The sequence below is a fragment of the Schistosoma mansoni genome, chromosome W (genome assembly GCF_000237925.1).
Source record: "Schistosoma mansoni strain Puerto Rico chromosome W, complete genome".
NCBI classification, from domain to species: domain Eukaryota; kingdom Metazoa; phylum Platyhelminthes; class Trematoda; order Strigeidida; family Schistosomatidae; genus Schistosoma; species Schistosoma mansoni.
In genome coordinates this window covers 38,368,214-38,388,872 of record NC_031502.1, presented here as the reverse complement: position 1 = coordinate 38,388,872, position 20,659 = coordinate 38,368,214, and the positions used below count along the sequence as shown (strand labels likewise).

The window sequence follows — 20,659 nt, the reverse complement described above, 5'->3', positions numbered from 1 at the left end:
GTTAGTACGATTGTAAAGCATAAAAAAATGATATTATCGAAAAGAAAATTTTCTGTACTGAAGTGTCTCCGTTTCTTTTAATAAGTCAATAAGTTTCTTTCGTTGTTTTAAAATTGGAAAGGATTTTATAGTGATTAAGTAACTCAACGGTTTTTAGGAATACGCTATCAATCGTGTAATAGCAAATGCGAATGTCGACTTTCTAAAAGTCTGTATAGATAAATGCGAATAGTCAAAACTATTTTGAAATACACTCCACTGGAACCACATCTACTCTAACCCCCAAATGCCCTGGTACGGCTGAGAGTGGGGAGAGTCAGCTCTCCCTCTTGAAATGCTTTCACATGGCCACGCGTATATAGCCACTGCCTTTTCAAGGCCGGGGTGTTGTTTACGAAATTGAGAGGACGAAAAGCAAGTGTCTGGCACTCAAACCAGATTGGTGAGTATAGAGGATCCACCTTGGGAAGTTGGAAAACCTTGATACCAATCCAGTTGGGCACATGGGCTCCAGGATCCCGAGGGAACAAATGGCGTATGAACCAATCGTTGGTCACCGGCTACCATGAGACTGCCTTGTTGATTAGACCTTTAGGTCAAAGGCTCGAGTTGTGGCCTCCTAAGAAAATCACATGCTTCGGTTGCGGCACCTGGACAGTATCCCAGCTCACACACAAATCGAATGATTTGCGGGACGCATATATATTTGGGACCAATGTTTCTGTGTTGAAATAATAAACAATATTATCTTATTACTTGAATTATTTCTTATTTGTGTATATACAAAAAGAAACAAGTATGAGTTGTTTTTCATACTGAACATTATTATACTTACATAAAAAATGTTTATAATAAAATGTGAATTACTTCATAATGTGTATGGATAAACACAAAAATGTGGATGTATAATACATTACGACTATTGAAAACCTTAACAGTTCGTTTTAATTCTTTTTTTAAAAAAAAGAAAACTTGATTATACAGTGTACTAGTCATAATGATAGAGATATGATGACTGTGAAGATGGATTATAAAGAGAAAATAAACTTGATTATATGAGTAAATGTTTAAGTAACAATATTCTCTGTATTATTGTCCTTCTAAGAAAAAATGAAATGAATTTATTAGAGAAGTTTTATGAAGTGACTGTCTTATTTTACCCATACTTTCATATTATTGATTAATTTCACTATCTTCTAGGGTTTTCCATCGTTTAAATATCTCTTGGGCATATGAGTCGGTACGTTGACCCAAAATATCCAATGCACCATATTCTGAAAATAAAGTTTATCATGACGAAAATTTGTTTCTGAATATTATCTAACAAATGAATTTAAAAAGGTGTGTGATACACATTAGCTATAATTTTTTTATCATTATAAATCCAATTTAAAAGAACTCTTCAGATGGCCAAGCTAACTGCCTACTTGGATATTCATTTTCACGTTTAGAATTGAAACGGTATAAAATTCATCATGAGTATTTTCTGCCTGAATGATTATTGAACAGTTTTAAGATTTCATGGCTTTATTGCTCAAAACCATGACCTATGGAATTACCCATATAGGAATTGATAAAATGTCGCCTTGTTGACACTGATTGATGATCGCATTGAGAGATAAATTGACTGAAGTTAACAACATAAAGCACTGTTTCCTATCTAAGTGGTCTTAAATTGTTATTCTCACACCAGAACGTGAATCTCGTGACGCGGACGCTTTGTAGATCTGTTGGTGCATACTTACAAGAAGTCTTAAAAATAGGATGAATTAGCTGTTTATTGCTTATTGCACCAATATTTCCCTTAACAATGTCCATTTTTCATTAAAAAATGAACATACGATCTTTTAAGCTAGTTAAATATAAAAATAAACTAAAGATACGATCGAATGTACAAGCATAAAAGGATAGTGATAATACGTTTAGGATACAAAGTTAGATGGACAGTTAGAGCATACAATTTGTGATTTACAAAGGTCAACTTTAATGAACTATATCAACAACACTAAAATATGTACAGTTTTGGCGCTATATTAATAGTCTGTGATCTCATGGGTTGGCAAACTACCTCTATTGAAAAAACTGTACACCAAGCCTCTTGTATTTCTGATTTCAATCAGAATAACCTTAATGTATTAAATGGTCATTTTCATATATATATATATATATATATATATATATATATATATTCACTTACTTTTACTGATAGGTCGGATGAGCGGTAAGCATAATTGTAACTGTTTATACTCATTGGCCGATCGATTCTGTAATCGAGAGTTTGAAAAAACTAGTTTTGAATTCTCTGGATTTATTTCCTGTTTATTTGATGATTTCATAAGTAATGAAGGTCGAATAAATACACATCCTTCGAAATCGTCCGACATTATCAAATCATGATCCATGACAATAAAAGCTAAACAGAATGATGGATGTTGTAATTCTTCTGGAGTAACCGGACTGGAAATTAAAGAAATACATTTTGATCATTTAAGCCATAAGATATCAAGCAGTGGATTATTTGATTCTATGATTAATAAAATTCGACAATTGACTCACTAAACATAACCTAACCAAGTTGTTCGTACTGGAAATTATTGTGTGAATATGTCGATACTACTTTTTATTATAGTTTCGTAGTATTGAAGTGGATGGGTCATAATGTGATGCATAAAGTATGTAATATAGTTATCGAAACTAAATTTATTTGTTCTTGAAATCATCATCTAGATGTATTGGATTCAGTGACTTTTGTTGTTTTGACTGTGATTATCTAATAACAGGAAGTTTGTGAACATTATATTTTCTTTCTATATGAGGCGCCTAATAGTAAATTAGTAACCTGAAAGCTAAATAAATTATTGGTGTTTAGTGTGAAAAATACCATATCCGTGATTGATTCATGTAAGAGATTACTTTTAATGTTTAAAAGGATTTGACTGATGAATTTCAAGAGGTTACAAATGGTGTGATATGTTGAATTCCCAATAAAATTTGATCCTAAGCAGACTGATGTGTGGACGAGAATGATAATGATTGGTTTTTTATTAGTCAGACATGTAGATAGTGTGACAGGTGTTATATGTGTTATATATAATCCCCTATCCTGACTATTACTGATTAACTGTTCTTGTTGTTGGATTGTATCGGATTTTGGTGTGGAAATATATTGACGTTCTAGTCAGGCTAATCTCGTATTCTTGATCTGAGTTGTGTTGAAGTCCTGTAGAATAGACACTGGGAGGGAATCTAGTGTAGACATTCGTACAAGGTAAATTAACGTCCCACATACGTGTAAAAAGTGAAAGGACTGTTATAACAAGAAACCCTAGCGTTATAACAAGTATCCTACCTTTATAACACAGACTTAATAACAGGATATCTTTTAATAGTATTTTTTTAAAAAAAACACTTCAAAAATGATTTCATGAAAATCAGTGTCAGAAAGCAATATTTCTATTTTTTAATCTCTTCCATATGTTTGCTGATATAAGCATCAGAAACCTTATAATGAAATCCTACAGTTTTTTGTTTTTCTTCACTTTTTTTCACGTTATGATTCAATAGTGAAAATGATTAAAATTTTGATTTCAGGTATCATTACCAAGTTTTGATTTGATAATTTTGAATAAATTGAGCATTGGGTAGATTGTTATAAATAAATTCATATATTTGTAATATCCCAATGAGTAGAAAAATTAGATTTTCTGACGTTTCGTGACTCAATGTAAGCAACTTCTTCAGAGAATAAATAACCAAATTAACATTAATCCAATTTGTACTATTTAAACTTGGACTAATGTTAATTTGGTTATTTATTCTCTGAAGAAGTTGATTACCCTGAGTCACAAAACGTCAAAAAATCTAATTTTTCTACTCATAGGGATATTACAAATTACATTTCAGTTCTTATCTGGTTAAATAAATGAAATCTTTGTTCTGTAAAATCTATATATAATTTAATAAGACAACTATATAAGTGGTAATCAATCTTTCTAATCTAGTCAAGTCATACATCTATTTAAATATATAAACATAATGTTGATAGACGTGTACTTTGTGTTATACAACTTATTGTTTATGGTAACTATCACGATAAATAAACATTGAACATGTAAACTTATTTCTCTCATTGGTAATAATTAGGTATGTGAAAAACAATTAAAAAATATGTAGCTATAAAACATAAATAAAATAGACACTTTGATATTTTTGACAATTTCATTTATTGAATTATTTAATTATATGCTTAAAATCAAATATTTTGAGCTTATAACAAACAAGCTTGGAATTACGTTGCCCCCAAATGCCCTGGTACGACTGAGAGTTGGGAGAGTCCACTCTCCCTCTCCAAATGCTCTCACGTAGCCACGCGTATACAGCCTCTGCCAGGGAAGTCCTACTCACTGCCTTCTCGTGCCACGAGTGTTGTTTATGAAATTGAGAGGATGAAAAGCGAATGTCCGGTGCTTTAGCCGGGTTGGTGGACACGGCGAGTCCACCTAGGGGAGTTGAAAAACCCTGATTCCAAACCAATGGTGCACATGGGCTCCAGTATCTTGAGGGAACAAATGGCGTATGAATCAATAGTTAGTCACCGGCTACCATGGGACTGCATCTCCTCACGATGCTCCACTGGCTTGTGAATCAGATCTTTAGGTCAAAGGCTCCGGGTGTTGCCCCCTAAGAAAATCACGTGCTTCAGTTTGGGCACCTGAGCAGTATCACATCCGTCACACAAATCAAATGAGATTCGTGTGGCGCATATATATCTGGTGCTTCCTTGTACCAATATTTATGTTTTTAAAGGAAATAAATAAAATAATGTCAATTATGAACTGCATATCAAATTTTTAAGGCTAAGATATAGTTTATGGTTTACTATTATTATCTTTATTTAGAACACTTTTAAATAATTTTAAGTTTTCTGTAACTTTAATACAAATAGCTTATCTTAAAAATAGATAATTAGGAAAAGATTAGGGAATATCTTAAGTCTCTTAAGCTATTACAAATGCCAAGATGTTTGAATATTTGGAACACTATATACTATTCTCTACATGTTGCCATCAAAATAAATATATAAAGTGAAAACTTTTAACATTTGATATTTCTTCCAATCATATTTCCATAATATGTTTTAATGGTTCTACCTAATATCTGCAACAAATATCTGATAATTAAAAGCTTGTTTATATCATGGTGAATAAAAGATATCGAATTCGGTTACAATTCTGACATCAGGATACCAACATTAACAATGGATTTCATTCAACATAAGCAAAACTATGTGGAATAATTATCACATTCACTTAACTGATTCTCCCTTATACAGTCTTTATTTGATTGTGCTATTTTCCAAGTAGGATATGATTGTATTCCATAGAAATTACGGTTACCTGAATACTGATTACTTATAATATATTTTTCTTAGAGTGAATTGATCTAACATTTTGATAAGTTATGGAGTACCAGTTGATACTTTATAGCCTCAGGTTACATTATGTATTCATAGGTTTTTAACGAAATAATTTAAAAATAAACTGAATTTTGGTGAGTGAAACTTTATCTGTTGTGTCCACTAGGTTGGCCAGACTTTTGTTCTCAGAAATAAATGAGAAATTACACCATATCGATAATAAATCACCAAAGACGAAATAAGAGTAATTTAAAATCAATAATCTTCACTAAGATTTTTAAGAGAAACACATCTGAATAGATAAATGCTAAATATTACTGAATTACAAGAAGGAATTTAATGCATTACAACGTGCCATCATAGCCAAAAATGAAAACCCGGTAAAGTTCAGTCTCTAAAAATGTTAATTATATATTTTCTAAACACTGTAAAATACGACAGTAGGCAGGACGTATATATACTTATTGCGGGGAGTTACAAAGAATTTGCATAGCCTTCAATTTTCGATTTGCATCTTTTGGTGCATTCTTCAATCTGAACTGTTTTCTCGGCTGGCCTCCAAGTGTTCTGTCAACGTCTCGCTTTCAATGCACTGAAATTTTTCAGTCTGTCCGACTATTGTTGTAATTTCGACACCACGTTCCCCTACCCACTACTTACAAATACCCTTTAGAGTAGCGTCCACTACACCATCACCGACCTATCGGTCTTTTATAGAATCTGATACATCTTAACTTGTACTGTTTCAAATACTCATCGTTTACCTATGAATCAATATTCGACTAATGGAATGATATTCATAGTGAATTAATAAATGACACAAAATTAAAATGTACTATTTATTTTTGTTTTGAAAAAAACCCTGAGAGCTTTCATTAGTTATAATGATGTACTTACAATTCAAAATGTTCATCAAACACAGGATCAACTGTATTCTTGACAATTCTTGTTCGTGATGATTTTGGAGTTTCCGAAAATATATGTTTAGGTAATAATTCGACAATTATGAATGGGTCTGATAAACCTTTCAAAACAAATGATGATTTAATAATACATATTTTCTCTGAAAGATTTTTTATTCAATACGAGAAATGTAACGAAAATGAAATATAAAAGCTGTCGAATTTTTCTGTAATTTAGAGATAATAAAGATGGATAATGGACAGCAGTGGAATGCAAAATGAACATGTTTGCTTATTTGAGACTTGTCAACAAAATGTGTCTACATTACGGTATTGTTTTCTACACCATAACTGAAACTCAATGCCTTTCACTTCAAACATCGTGTAATCCACTGAACTTTTAAGTTCGAATAGCTGCTGGCTTTTGCAAATGGTAAAAGTTTTATTTATATTATATTTTCTAACATCAACAATGAGAAAATGAACATATGATTCAAATACATTTTACCTGACATAATGACATGAAATGGTAAACTATTTTAAAGTTTTTAATCTCTGTTCATGAATTAAATATTTTCTCAATTGAAATAAATTTACATAAAACAGCTTCTAGATACAGATTTTTTTCGATTCACTATATGACTTTTCGTAATAGTCATTTTACTGAGCAAGTACTTTCATTTAAACATACCTCAAAATCATATACTATCGCCTAATCCATGCAACTATTCATCTGTTTAATACAACATAATAGCAAATTTGAGCCGGCATTAGTAATCAGTTATGAGTTTGTTTTCAGGTGGTCTAACTGTGAATCAGTTGTTAGATAATTAAAGTTACTGAATATTCTGATCCCATTTAGGAAGCCTTTTATGCTATAAATTCCGATTAATAAATGAAAGCAATCAATATCACAGTGTTCGGAGAAACTTCATTTTATCAGTAAGGGGGTCGTGGAGATTGCTAAGTTTATGATTGAGATCGTGGATTGGTTGAAGCTAGATACCGGCTCAGTGGTCTGAAGGCTAAGCGCGTGAGACCGAGGGTCTTGGGTTCGAATCCCACGTGCAGATTCGTGGACACGCACTGCTGAAGAGTCTCATACTAGGACGAGAAGGCTGTTCAGTGCTTCCAGTTTTTCAATGGTAGTCTAATATCGATCGACTCATCGTCCCAACCAAAGACTTCATTTATTTATTCCGAGTTAAGTACCTATACAGAAGTGAAAGTAAAGTAGTTCAGCACAAATAACTTTGATAAAATATGAAAGTTATATATAACAATTAACTTTCAAATACTATCATATTATGGTTAAACCAGGACTAGTTCATGAATTAAAACTACTGAGAAAAGCAAAATATTCATTATTTATAGAAAAGTAAGAAAACACACTATACTACACTATGGGGAATTGTCAGCTAATTTAGTAAATGCTGACAAAATGCATTTAAAAGAGTAGGTTAAATTATACTACAAAAATTAAATAATTTAATTTACCGTTTGAGTCAAGTGGTACAAGGTTTGTAGCTCGTTGTATATCTAAATATAATGATGTTCGTTGATAACCAATCTTTACTGTCAATTTACCATATGAAGAAGAACTGGCTAATTCCTAAAATAATCAATGTATATGAGTGTTAAGTTACTGATAACAAACAGTATTAAATTAAACGGAACTAAAGGATGAGAACAATATCCAGTGAACTTACCAATCATCTGAAAATTAATTTTGCCTATATGTTGATATTATATAAAAACCTAGGGAAGATACCGACCAAAACTTTCAGTAGCTGAAGTGAATCGATAAATTGTAAGGTTTTATTGCCTATATATCAACTCTTGATGCAGTAAATAGCGTGCAACGAATCAACACCGTAAGCTCGAATAATTTCGTACTAAGCTACCTCACCTTTAAATACCCTTCAAAAATGATTCAAGATAACTTGAACGAAAGGTTCTTACAAAAATTTAAGTTTATATGATGTTCATTTTGATACATCAAGTATATCTCTCATTAAGACTTGACAGTAAAAACTCATATGTGATACATGTTATTGGGAAGACTGTTTTTAAACGGGAAGAAACCTTGTTGGATCAGCTAATAACCGATATTTTCATTCCTTACTACAATAAATAACATGGTCTGTACATAGAGGATAAAAAGTAAGTAATTTTTTAGTACGTTGCTCTTGTGGAGAATGCTATATTGGCCTGACAATGTATTCTCTTTCCCGAAGTATATTTGAACACTATCCAGTTTCGTCATCGAAAGGTGGATGAAAATCAGTAAGCAGCCCTGTTGTTGTGGATCTAGGTAATCCTGTTTATTTACTCCCACCAGGATCTTTTCCTAGCATTATTCATACAGTGAGAGGGACTGGTTCTAATGAAAGCTGGATAAGAAACTGGTAAATGGAATAAACTTTGATATTTTTCCTTTTGAACCTGATTTTCGTGTTCAGAAGCAATTTGTTGAAATCCTTGGTTTATGATGATCCTGACAGTCACTTTGTTAATCTGATATTCTTTGTCACCTGTGTTTCCTCTTCTTTTTTTCTAGTATTTATCACGTGGACAAGTATCTTTCACATCATTGTTCAATATCTTATTTTGTAAATTGTTTTTGACATCGGTTTGTTCGTATTCTGTATCATTGTCAAGAGGGCGATTTCTGATTTCATACATTATTACTCTCTGATTATTATGCAACTTTAAATTTCGACCGATCTTTAGTACCTCTGTTAATGACATAAAAGTTCTCTATTTCATCACAAACCGCTGTGAATGAAAATTTACTGTAAATGCACTAGTACAGTTTGAGGAAATGAGACCATTGAAAAGATTTTCTTTAATATAACGTCTTCATTTTGATGATTCATTCGAATTCTGTAAAAGCTTCTTTTGACCATATCAATGTTCTTCACTTTTTATTTCAATCGATTAATCAAAAAATACTCTTTACTAATTTGCATATAATAAGGAAATATAGTGATTCATGCTGGGAAGAGGTCAAGATCATTAAAAAAACTCTCACACTACTTCGATTGTTGTTTACAGTTTAAGCAATTTATAAAATAATACATTTTTGGATGAATTTAAGAAAAATTCTGTAAAAGGGTGTTTTAGAGTCATTAATCTTCATTTAATTATTAAAATAAGTTTTGAAGTAGTTTAACTTTAAATATTTCAACTTTGAATTCCTAGTAAAAAAGGTAATTGAGTGACATCAGTTTGATTAGTCGATAAATTGTGTACTCATTTCATTTGCATTATTCAAGAATCTTCAAGCGCGAAATTCAATTTTTATTGTGGTCCTATTTGTGACTGGATGCCTTCAAAAGTTTTTTTTCACTTTATTTTCTCTTCTGATCAAACCGACTATTTTGCGTGGTTGACCTTTAATCATGTGACTAACAGAAACTTAACGTATCAGTTGATAGATTAGTTCAATGTGGATGTGTTCATTGACTGCCAATTAATCTGGAAGTTATACTCCAAAAATTTTACCGACTGTTTAAGGATTACCTTGAAGAAGGATTTTGACGTTTTTCTAAACGAATTCATTTCCGTCGTCGTCTGAGTGTAGTAAGATCAGTGATAACATATGCAGTACAGAATGATAAAGATTTATAAGCTAAAAAACAACCATCCAGGGTTCAGGTTTTTCTTTGATTCTCTAGCTAACGTCGATCCATGATGAAAAAATAACTTCAAAAGATGAAAACCGTTTTAACCTTATTTTATCTGGAAGGACTGGCACTGGTAAATCAAATTTTCTACGGAAAGTGGTTAGTGTCTATTTACCACTACAGACTGTAAGCAGAGGAAAATATTCCAGTTTCCTGGAAATTTTTTTACACTGTCGGATGGTGGATAACACAGTATCTGAGATCTGAAGCTACAGTATCCCCGGTACCGTTTTTTTAATGTACAGGTGTTCTTTTAAATGTTTATTCATTCAAACTAGTAACATATTGATATATGTTAAGTCGGTTACAAAATCTTCGGATCTAATAATAACTGAGAATCCCATTCAGTGATACTGTTTATTGCAATGTTTCTGGAGAATCGGCTCTCAAATAAGTGTTTTGACACCATGATAATTTTGTGACAAAACTGTATAACATTAGCTATAAAAACCACTGAGATAGTCTTTTAAAATTATATATATATATATATATATATATATAAGCTGTACATTCGTATATATAGTTATATGGGAAATATATGTCTACAGGAGGCTAGGAAAGATTGCATTATAAATGGATTCGATAATTAATAACAAATGAGGTTACGTACCAACCAAGGGGTAAGGAGGAAAATAATTTATGGGTCAGATAATAGTCTAATTGACAGATATGAAGAAAAGCGACAAAGGTCATAATAATAGGCTAAATAATAATCAAGAAAACTTGTATAAGGTAATAATAATAATAACGGATTAGAGTTTGAAATGTAAAACAGTAATTTAAAAAAAACAAAAAACCGATAATAATCAAATAAAAGTGCAGAAAAGAAAAGAAGAAAAAAACTGACAACCAGAAACATACCCATTAAGGGGATTATGGCCAAGAAAGGGTGAGAGGTTAGACAAATCGTTTCTGTACGCAAAGTTCAGGCATGAGTTCATGGATTTCCAATGCCTCAGCAGTGCATAAAATATTGATTCGACCCCCCTTCGATCCGGTTCGTTTGACTGTATAGATTACTTTAAAAGAGGAGTCTTTTGGAGCGGTGTGTCCACAGTTAATTAAATGCTCTTGTATCGAACTAGTTATCTTTTTACATTCTCCTTTTAGGAACCAAACCGGATAGTGTTTCGAGATGCGTTTGGAAAGTGATCGCTTTGTGCAGCCTATGTAACGTGCCCCACATAAGCAAGTAAATTTATAGATACACACTGATGTGGCCCAAAGCCTTGTAAAATACTTCAAAACAGCTAAAGAGTATGAAAATAGTCTAAAACATATTTCCTTTACTGAAATCCATTCTCAATTAAACTGACAGTCTATCGATAAGAATAACATTTTTTTTTAAAAAAAAAGACTAAACGAAGTTAGCATAATATTTGCTTCATCAATAGAAGCCAGGTATTTATAGTCAAATGTTAGCTTACTTGTTCATTAAGTTTTTCAATAAAATATTGTTCAATCACTTCTGGTGTACTACTGTTATATAATTGGATCAGATATTTTACATTCTGAAGAACAAAAACAAACAAACGAACGAAAATACAATATCTTCTAATGATAATTACTGCTAATGTTTAAAGATATGATCATATTGTATTGTATGAATATTTTAATAAAAGAGATCATATATTTACAAGATCCCCGATTAGGCTATTTTGTATATTTGTAGTTCAAGAGATGAATATAATACACATTTCCTAATTACAAAAGTATGTTGATTGAGAGGTCAGCAGTGAAACTAAGTTCTGAAGTCAATGAGTCACGGTTCAGAGTTTTCTCCTTATTGTCTCCACTGTATGGCAAATGAAACAATATATCGTTGTTTGACCATTCAGTTAAAAATAACGTTATTTTCAAGGCAGTATTTAGCTATAAATATTGGATTATGTATGAAATCCATTTATTTTTGCTTAAGAGACGAAAAAGCTTGCATGCTACAATATTCAGGTAAATTGTTTTTTTCCTCAATAATCGTAACGTTTGTCATTTTTGCAATAGATTCAAACAATTAGGTAAATTTGAGGATCTGATGAGATGTTTATGACCTCTTATTGTACCAAAGGAAAGAAACTATAGCATGGAGTTATGTTTTTTGAGCGATTTTAAGAAGCAAAGAATATATTTCAAATCACGAAGTGATCATGGTTAAATCGCTGGTTAAAAGCGGAAAGCACTAGAAACCCACTTTAGTATGGGACTGACTCTTCAGCAGAGGACAGTCACGATCTCACTGCTCTGGATAAAACCCAAGACCTTCTCTCTAGTATGGACACATAACCTCCAGACTATTTGGCTGGCATTCAATGATGCACATGTCCACCTTCAATGTATTCACTATACAATACGACCATCTTTCCTTACCTGATGATTGTTTGAAAGTTAAGCTTTCACATATACTAGAGCAAAGGTCCCAGGTTCGGTCCACAGCGATAGGGTCATGGATATGAACTGCTGGAGAGCCCCATACTAAGACTAAACAACTGTCCAATCTTTCCTGGTTTTTAATGTGATCTAACTAAGATAACTTCGTGATTCATACTATAAACATTCTACAATCTCCAAAAACTCCCTATAAAGAAAAAGATAAATTTACCGTTGACCTTCAGATTAGCTTATTATGATACAATTTAGCATCCTGTAAAATGACATATTGTATACTAAAAAAAGTTCATACTTTTGGTCGTGATCGTAATAATGGTATATAACAACAGAAAAACATGTGAACGTGACAATACATATATATGTTTTGGATAAATAGTATACTTGTTTTGTTACTGTTTTTTTTTTTAACCAAAAACTAGGTTTTAAATTTTCAGATATGTAATAATTTGCATCCCATTCGCTTATTTATTATTTTATGCACTGTAATCAGGTTGCTTGAAATTGTTTACTTTAGGATTATGGTATAAACTTCTACATACGTTTTCTAATTGCTTTGTGTACCACAATATTTGCAGAATACGATAAATTTATTGTATTTCGTTCCTTTCTCTTTAGCTTCATCCAAGGTAATAAGTTAAATTCTTTCCAATTAGAAATTTGGAAAATGAATTGTTATCAAGGAAATCGAGCATTAGCCACTGACGTTTTTAAACATATACGCCAAGGATAAACCTGACTGCTATAGCCTCCACAAATTTTATTAAGATTGAACTGAACTGTGTTATTGATCACTTTGAATTCATTTATTGTGCACTACATCTACTAGCTGATGGATATGCTGTCAAATTACTTAGGCTTTTTAATCCCCAGAGACTCAGTTTCCTGGGAATATGTTAAGTAAAACGAGTAGCTGCCTGCTTTTCATCTTTCCGATGTACACGCTTTAGTATGTGTATGTAAACTGACATACCTAATTGGGTGTGACATGATATCTATATATGTTTACTTTTGTTTGTGTGTTGTGTATGATAAAACCAGCTTCGCAGCGAATGTTGTGCATTTTAAGGCTATTTTTAGTTTTGGTTCGTGTTAATCATGATCTGATCCCTTTTGAATGACATCGAATAAAAACTTGTTTCGTATTGGGTTTACTAACTTCTGTTTTATCTAGTCAATATATTTTAATTTACTTCATGACATAGACTAAATTTTACGGAAGTCAATAAGATAATTATTTTATTTCGAGTTAAAAGACTAGCTTAGTCTATTACGTAAGTATCTTGTATGAGTACTGAATTAGTTAAAACTCTGAAAACAAACTTCAATGGCTTCGCAAATCTTGAATGAAGAGGTAACAAGTTTATAATGCAGTTAAAGTTTCAATTCTAAATTTGTTTAGATCCCGAAAAAGAAGGTTATTTATATAACAACAAGTTATTTTATGAGGTTTTAATTATTCTTGATTATATGTTAAGATTAATAATCTTGTATGATCATCATTTAGGAAATGAAAAACGAAGATGAATAAATTTCTGGAGTTCATCGAAGGCAGTGATTGGCTTGAAAGTGTTGAAGGTAACTCCCCCATACCATCAAAAGCTAATGTGCTTAATTGTTTTTCAGGGAATATGCTAGGTTTCTAAAGTTACTTAATGAGGCGTTAGATGGGATATTCAATAGACAGAAAACAACGGACCTAGACATACTAAACTTCGTATTCAAGATTATATATATATATATATATATATATATATATATATATATATATAGTCTTCTTGAAACACTGGATCGTCTAGGATATTAGCTGAATTAAAAATAACGCCATTAGATTTTCTAAAGTATAACCAGATACAAACTAGCTACATGAAAAGGGAACGTCTCAAGTATTTCAGGCTTTTACTTGATATAATACATTGTGATTTTGTGCTAACAGTCATAGACCTTAGAGCAATAATCGGCATCCTCAACAGCTTACATGAAATCTTACACTAAGCTACAATGATGAATTCTATGGTTTCTTATAAACACCATATGAAATTGGTTTTTCAAGAGTTCAGGTATATAAAGCAAACGTAATTCAATACTATCTGATGAATCGATAGCATCCAGAAATATCTTATGGTTGTTGATTATCTTGATCACAATATCGAAAATCCTCTTTTTTAAAGTTTTGACGAGTACATCTTCTATTAGTTGAATGCTGTTAGAAATGATCAAATATAATTTGTTAGTTTTTTTGAATATACCTCTATCAATCTGTTGAATTAAAATTTATTAGATATAGAAACAGTGATCTGATTAAAAAGCACGATAAAACAAAAATTTTTAAATTCAGATTTATTTCATTTCGTAATTCATTCAATATATATAGCCTCTGCCAGGGAAGTCCTACTCACTGCCTTCTCAGGGCATTACTGTTGTTTGCGAAATTGAGAGAACAAAAAGTGAATGTCCGGTGCTTTAACCGGGTTGCTGGACACGGCGAGTCCACCTAGGGGAGTTGAGAAACCCTGATTCCAAACCAATGGTGCACATGGGCTCCAGTATCTTGAGGGAACAAATGGCGTATGAATCAATCGTTGGTCACCGGCTACCATGGGACTGCATTTCCTCACGATGCTCCACTGGCTTGTGGACCAGACCTTTAGGTCAAAGGCTCCGGGTGTTGCCCCCTAAGAAAACCACTTGCTTCAGTTTGGGCACATGGGCAGTATCACAGCCCCCACACAAATCAAATGTGATTTGTGTGGCGCATATGTATCTGATGCTTCAATGTACCAATATTTATGTGTTTAAATAAATAAATAAAATCATTCAATATAATGCCTAGTGTTTAATCTTCATGAATAAAATCCTGTTCTACCTAACATCGAACCATTATAGATAGAACTGGTACAATAAGATAACTTCACAACAATTGATAATTAATTAACTTTTAAATTTTTTTAAAAAAATATATAATTTACATTTTCACCCTACTGATGTATAAACTCTGTAAAACAGAGTGAATGTAAAAATATATAGGTGATGAATGTGTAGGGGGCCAAGATCTGACTCCATTTAGATCATATGTATGGTTGATTGTCAAAATATTCATCCTGTCTATCCTCGTATATAATACATGACTTAATCCGCGTTGATGAAGAACGGAGTTAAATAAGTCAAATACGAGAATGGATTTTGAATACATATATTTTGTACACTCATTGATCTGAACATGAAATCAGAGGGATGAAGCGAATAGGAGAGAGCGAAGCGAAAACGACACGCATTGGAGATGGCGGTTAAGCCAACTCGCTTTAATCAAGCGTTAATCAATATTTATAGTCAGATAAAATTAAGTTACAAACATGTGATGAATAAGATAAAAGGTGTACACAAACATACACTCATATAAAAACAGTCAGGGTTGATAAGTGAATAATTAACAAGGCCAAAAGGTGACTCATGGTGGATAGGTAAATTGGCTTGTTCAGAAGCCAGAATAAGGTATATGGACTTAACAATCCAATCGACACTACAAATGTAAACGATCATAGTACTATTTCTACAATACCATGGACTAGTTTTAACAAGATAATTTTCATGCATGAAATCAACGATAGATTTTAACGTAATGGTATAGCCTGTAATGTGTATGGTATTTCCATAGTATAACGAACATGTGTGTTGTATGAATGTTGGTTAAATGAGACCGTATGTATAGTCTTAATTAATAAAATTATAAGTGAAAGTGATTGTCTATTCAAAGTTAATTATTTATGAACTTACATTATATTCTTCTGTTTCTAAGCTTCCTTTACTTATTTGATCATCACCATTTTTTAAGAAAAATTCAAGTAGTATACCTAAAGACTTTTTTAATCTTTCCAATGTAGATTTAGCTCGAAAAATTTGATTTTTATCTATTTCCATAGGTAAATTAGATATTAATTCATGCATTTCATGTGTAGATAATGGAATAATTGTTGGACTGTTATTATCTGCATTAAAATTTGATTTAATTTGTAGAAATGCACCAGGACCACCAACATTAGTTGAATTAATTTCACCTTCTTTAATTGTCTGTTCCATATACTGTTCAAGACATTCGTGCCATATTGATAGTATACAACGATGTAATAAATTACTAGACACATTGGTTTTTAATGTCCGTATATTTGAGTCCAAATAAACGATTAAATCATGCATAGCCTACATAAAAAAGGTGTACCGATTAATGTAATAATGTAATCAGATATATATAATCATGTGCATTATATATCCAACCAAATGTATTATGGTAAATAGCGTTAGTACTGCTCAAATTGTCATTATTAAAAAGTTATTATGTTCTTTGACCTAAAGGGTTTAAATTCATGGCTTACAATTTTGTTCTTGACAACCACATCAAAGTCTACTTTACGTAGAGATAGGCTATTTTAAGTTATATCACGGTCTCTAAACTAGTCAGTTCCATTAACCTTATTTATATCTAGTCGTGTTCATGAAGTTTTATATTTATGAATCTTTGTGTTCTTGACTATTTTGCTAGATTAAATTCCAACCAACTGACTGATTGACTTTTAGTATATAGACTGATGAAATTCTATATTCTCACTATAATAGCTGCCAGTGTAATCCTGAAGTCGAGTGCTAGGATGTGCATTAAGACACCAAGATACTTATAAGTTACAAGTCAGGTATTCAAAAAAGACGCGTTGTCACCACTTCCTTCCTACGATAATACGTTTTTCCTACTTTTATGACCGATTTCTAGCTTACGAACTTGGTTTCGAACAATCAAGACTAATTTATTAGGTATGTCTCTTTATCTTATGAGGTTTGATCTCATTATTCAGCCATCGACGAAGGTAACGTTGATTGAAGGTCTGAATTTATTGGAAAACATCCATTTTCTGTAAGTTCTTGGCATAACTAGTTGATAGGTTTCTAGTGGTGCAAACCCTCCAACCAAAACTGATTGCAGACTGCTTTCAATCATTCGACATCCCTTGATTTTGATGATGACATCAGATTATTTAGAATATTTATTGAAACTTAATAGTAATCGATTAAATATGGTCAGTACTTATACCTAGTCATTGTGACATTAATGAATACCCGATTACTGACTAGACAACAACATGTATACGTTTATGAATTAATAAATGAGAAATATTCAAATATTAAATGGATAGTTAGTTATGATTTCTGTACAACTATTTATCTATCAAAGAAAATGTGATATAATCATTCTAAATTATTGATGCTTTGAAGTTACTCACCTTATCAACAGGAGTTGATCGTAGACTCCAACATAAATGAAAGACATTTTTTCTGATTTCTGGTCTCATCTTATAAATAAATAAAGGAATATAAAACAATAAATAATGTTCATTTCATAACTTAGGTGATTATGTAAAGAAAAAGTGAAAATGTAAATGATTACTAAATAAATGTTATTGATAAAAATTACAGTAATTTAGAAAGGAACACTTGAACTTTAAAGTCATGTAACATTTTATATAGTTAAGATCATGAGTCAATTGAGGCTAGACTACCATGGGAAACCTGTAAGCACTGGACAGCCGATTCGTCCTATTGTGGAACTCCTCAGCAGTGCGCTAAAATCACCACAAAACTCCCTTTTGTTCATGTAACATTGTCTTGAATGATCACAGTGAAAAACGACTATTAGGGGTTGATGCATGTATTCTGTAAATTTTTGAGGTAAACGAAATTAAAGCAATGGTTTGTGCATTAATGTAGTTCACATATGTATTACGTACAATATAAATTCTTTGAAAAAAATGTTTACTTTAAAATATTGAATAGTCTTGATTTTCATATGGTTTTAAACTGGAAACGTTAGAAAATAATTGAAGATTCCGTAATTACTTAGCATGGGAAAAGATTATAATTAAGTTAACGTTGATCTGTTACATATTGGCAACGAATAATAATAATTATTATTATAGATAAATCATAAGGGGAAATATATGTTTTTGTGTTTATAGAGGTCACTAATATAAAAGTTTAGCTTACTCTAGAGTTTTTTAAATAACTTGGTTATATATTTAGGGAATAAACTCAAAAAGACACTTTCATATAAGCGTTTTTAAAAATTAAAGTTCGTGATCTTCATCGCAGATTGACATTTCAATAACTGGATTGCACTGCTAACCACTATCCAACTTTGCTTATAATCATTGTTAACTAAATACTACAAACTGTATTAGTTAAAATGCATATATAAAATGCTTTTTTTAAACAAAGTACAACTCACTCGAGGTAGAACTTATCAAGGATAAATTTAGTAATATATATTTATTTGAATACTTACTTTAGCGTTCATACGGTAGATTGTTCGATTCAATACACGAATGAGTTCACCATAACCTTTATGTTGAAGACGCTTTAAAGTTTCTAAATGTTGATAAGGAATTTTCGTTTCTTCATCATCGATCGACTTAGTGGTTGCATTTGTGTTATCAGTAGCCCCGCTATTATTATTATTATTATTACTTTTAGTATTGTTACTTTTACCAGTGGTAGTACCACAAAGATTACTACTGGTGTCGTTAGTATTAGAAATACTGGAAAGAACATGTTTATTATTAGACGACCAAGGAGTTTGTACATTTAAAAATAGTAGAATCCATTGAATAAATTTTGAAATTAATTCCAAATTGTTCAATCCAATAGACAGCTATAATGATATGCGAAAGGGTAATAAAAGTAGCAAGCAATATACGGTAAAAATGTCAATGAAATTAATTGAAATTCATTTATTTCTGAAACGCATGCATGTAATCAGTCATAACTGTTTTAGGAACCGTATAGTTATTATCATGCATCCTCCTCTGACAAATGTCTTTGTAGTTTAATAAGGTTTTTCAACTGCATTTATTGTCCAAAAGTTCTTTTTTATTCATTCAACCTCATTTTTTATTTTTAAATATTTCTGACCACCATTGTCTTCTTAAAATTTAAAGCTGACTAAATATTTCTTTAGTTAATCAGTACTAAAAATAAAAACGAATAACTATTCAGTAAGTAAATGATGTACTTTAAGTATCATCAAACCTATCCTCTCTAAAAATCAAACATTCAGAAACAGAAAAAAACAAGAACTCAATGATAGTCAAATGGAAAACAGTAGTTCACTTCAGAGATATGTTTAAAGGTTTTCATTGTGACCAATTAGCGTCTTATTGAAATAACGGTCATTGGAATCAGGATACGAAAGCTGGTTCTACAATTTTATTGGTTTAGTTTCCATAAATTTAATATAGAGTGTATGATTATAGTGTGTAACAATTTAAGGATGAGTTATAACATTGGTATACACAGAACATACCAGTTTAAAATATGTGAAGATCCTTGTGCACTTTATTATTGGTCAAAGAGAATTAAACAAAACATTGATGTAGAACATTTTAGCATAAAATAAAAAAAATCGCCGTAATAAAATGTTCTTTGAAAATAGTAAATGATAACTTACTGAGTTTGATATATCGAATTGCCCTTCTTCATCACAATATCCTTGTAGACGTAATTTTTCATGTAACTGTTTTGCATATGATAAAGTAACTTCACAAGCAATCTAAAATAAGGTTTAATAGATTGAATTTTAAATTGCTTAGGTTTTTGGTAATACAAGTGTAGCTACTTATATATATATTAGTAGTCCAACTATAAAACATAATGTACGAGTTTTTAGAATGCATTATCTTTAGTACACAGACGTTTAGAATTTAAAGCTTTATTTAACATCATTACACTTGAGAACTCCTTTTTTAAATTCAGAATCATTTCTCATAAAGTTAATAGTAATCTGACGTATATTTATCATGAACAACAAAATAGAAAAGGTATACATAACTCAGTTTATTACGGTTTGTAGAACTACGTTATTATCTCGATAAACGCTAGTAACAATGATAAGGTTTGAATTGCTTGTCGCGTTTTGAATTTCCTTATTGTCTGACTAATACTGTTTCTGAATTATATAACAAAAACGTAGAATACAAATACGTATGACGAAATGGACACTAGAGAATCGGTAAACACATTTTTTGAAAAACTCCTTATATGTGAAAATACATCAGCCAATGATGTTTCAAAATTCAGTTGAATTACGTCATACTTGAAAGAATGATCAGGTTTCATCTGTTTTGTAATCATCTGAAAACTGTCAACATAAAGAGTACCAATCGATCAATATAAGAAACTCAAAAAATCATCAGGTTAAAGTAAATTAAAACATCTTTTACACATATGAA

General features: G+C 31.3%; 1 protein-coding gene across 1 annotated transcript in view; it reads right to left on the bottom strand.

Annotated features, from left to right (window-relative positions):
• Nucleotides 1-775: 775 nt before the first annotated feature.
• Nucleotides 776-20,659, bottom strand: part of Smp_210510 (subfamily C1A unassigned peptidase (C01 family)) — a gene marked incomplete at its 5' end in the record, with an annotated part of 118,234 nt that continues 98,350 nt past the window's right edge. The window contains 9 exons of the mRNA XM_018789626.1: nucleotides 776-1,274; nucleotides 2,198-2,457; nucleotides 6,314-6,440; nucleotides 7,816-7,930; nucleotides 11,435-11,518; nucleotides 16,164-16,586; nucleotides 17,660-17,728; nucleotides 18,718-18,843; nucleotides 19,879-19,980. Coding sequence (XP_018655050.1) covers nucleotides 1,174-1,274; nucleotides 2,198-2,457; nucleotides 6,314-6,440; nucleotides 7,816-7,930; nucleotides 11,435-11,518; nucleotides 16,164-16,586; nucleotides 17,660-17,728; nucleotides 18,718-18,843; nucleotides 19,879-19,980 — 1,407 coding nt within the window. The 3' untranslated portion in view covers nucleotides 776-1,173. The remainder of the gene's footprint in view (nucleotides 1,275-2,197; nucleotides 2,458-6,313; nucleotides 6,441-7,815; nucleotides 7,931-11,434; nucleotides 11,519-16,163; nucleotides 16,587-17,659; nucleotides 17,729-18,717; nucleotides 18,844-19,878; nucleotides 19,981-20,659) is intronic.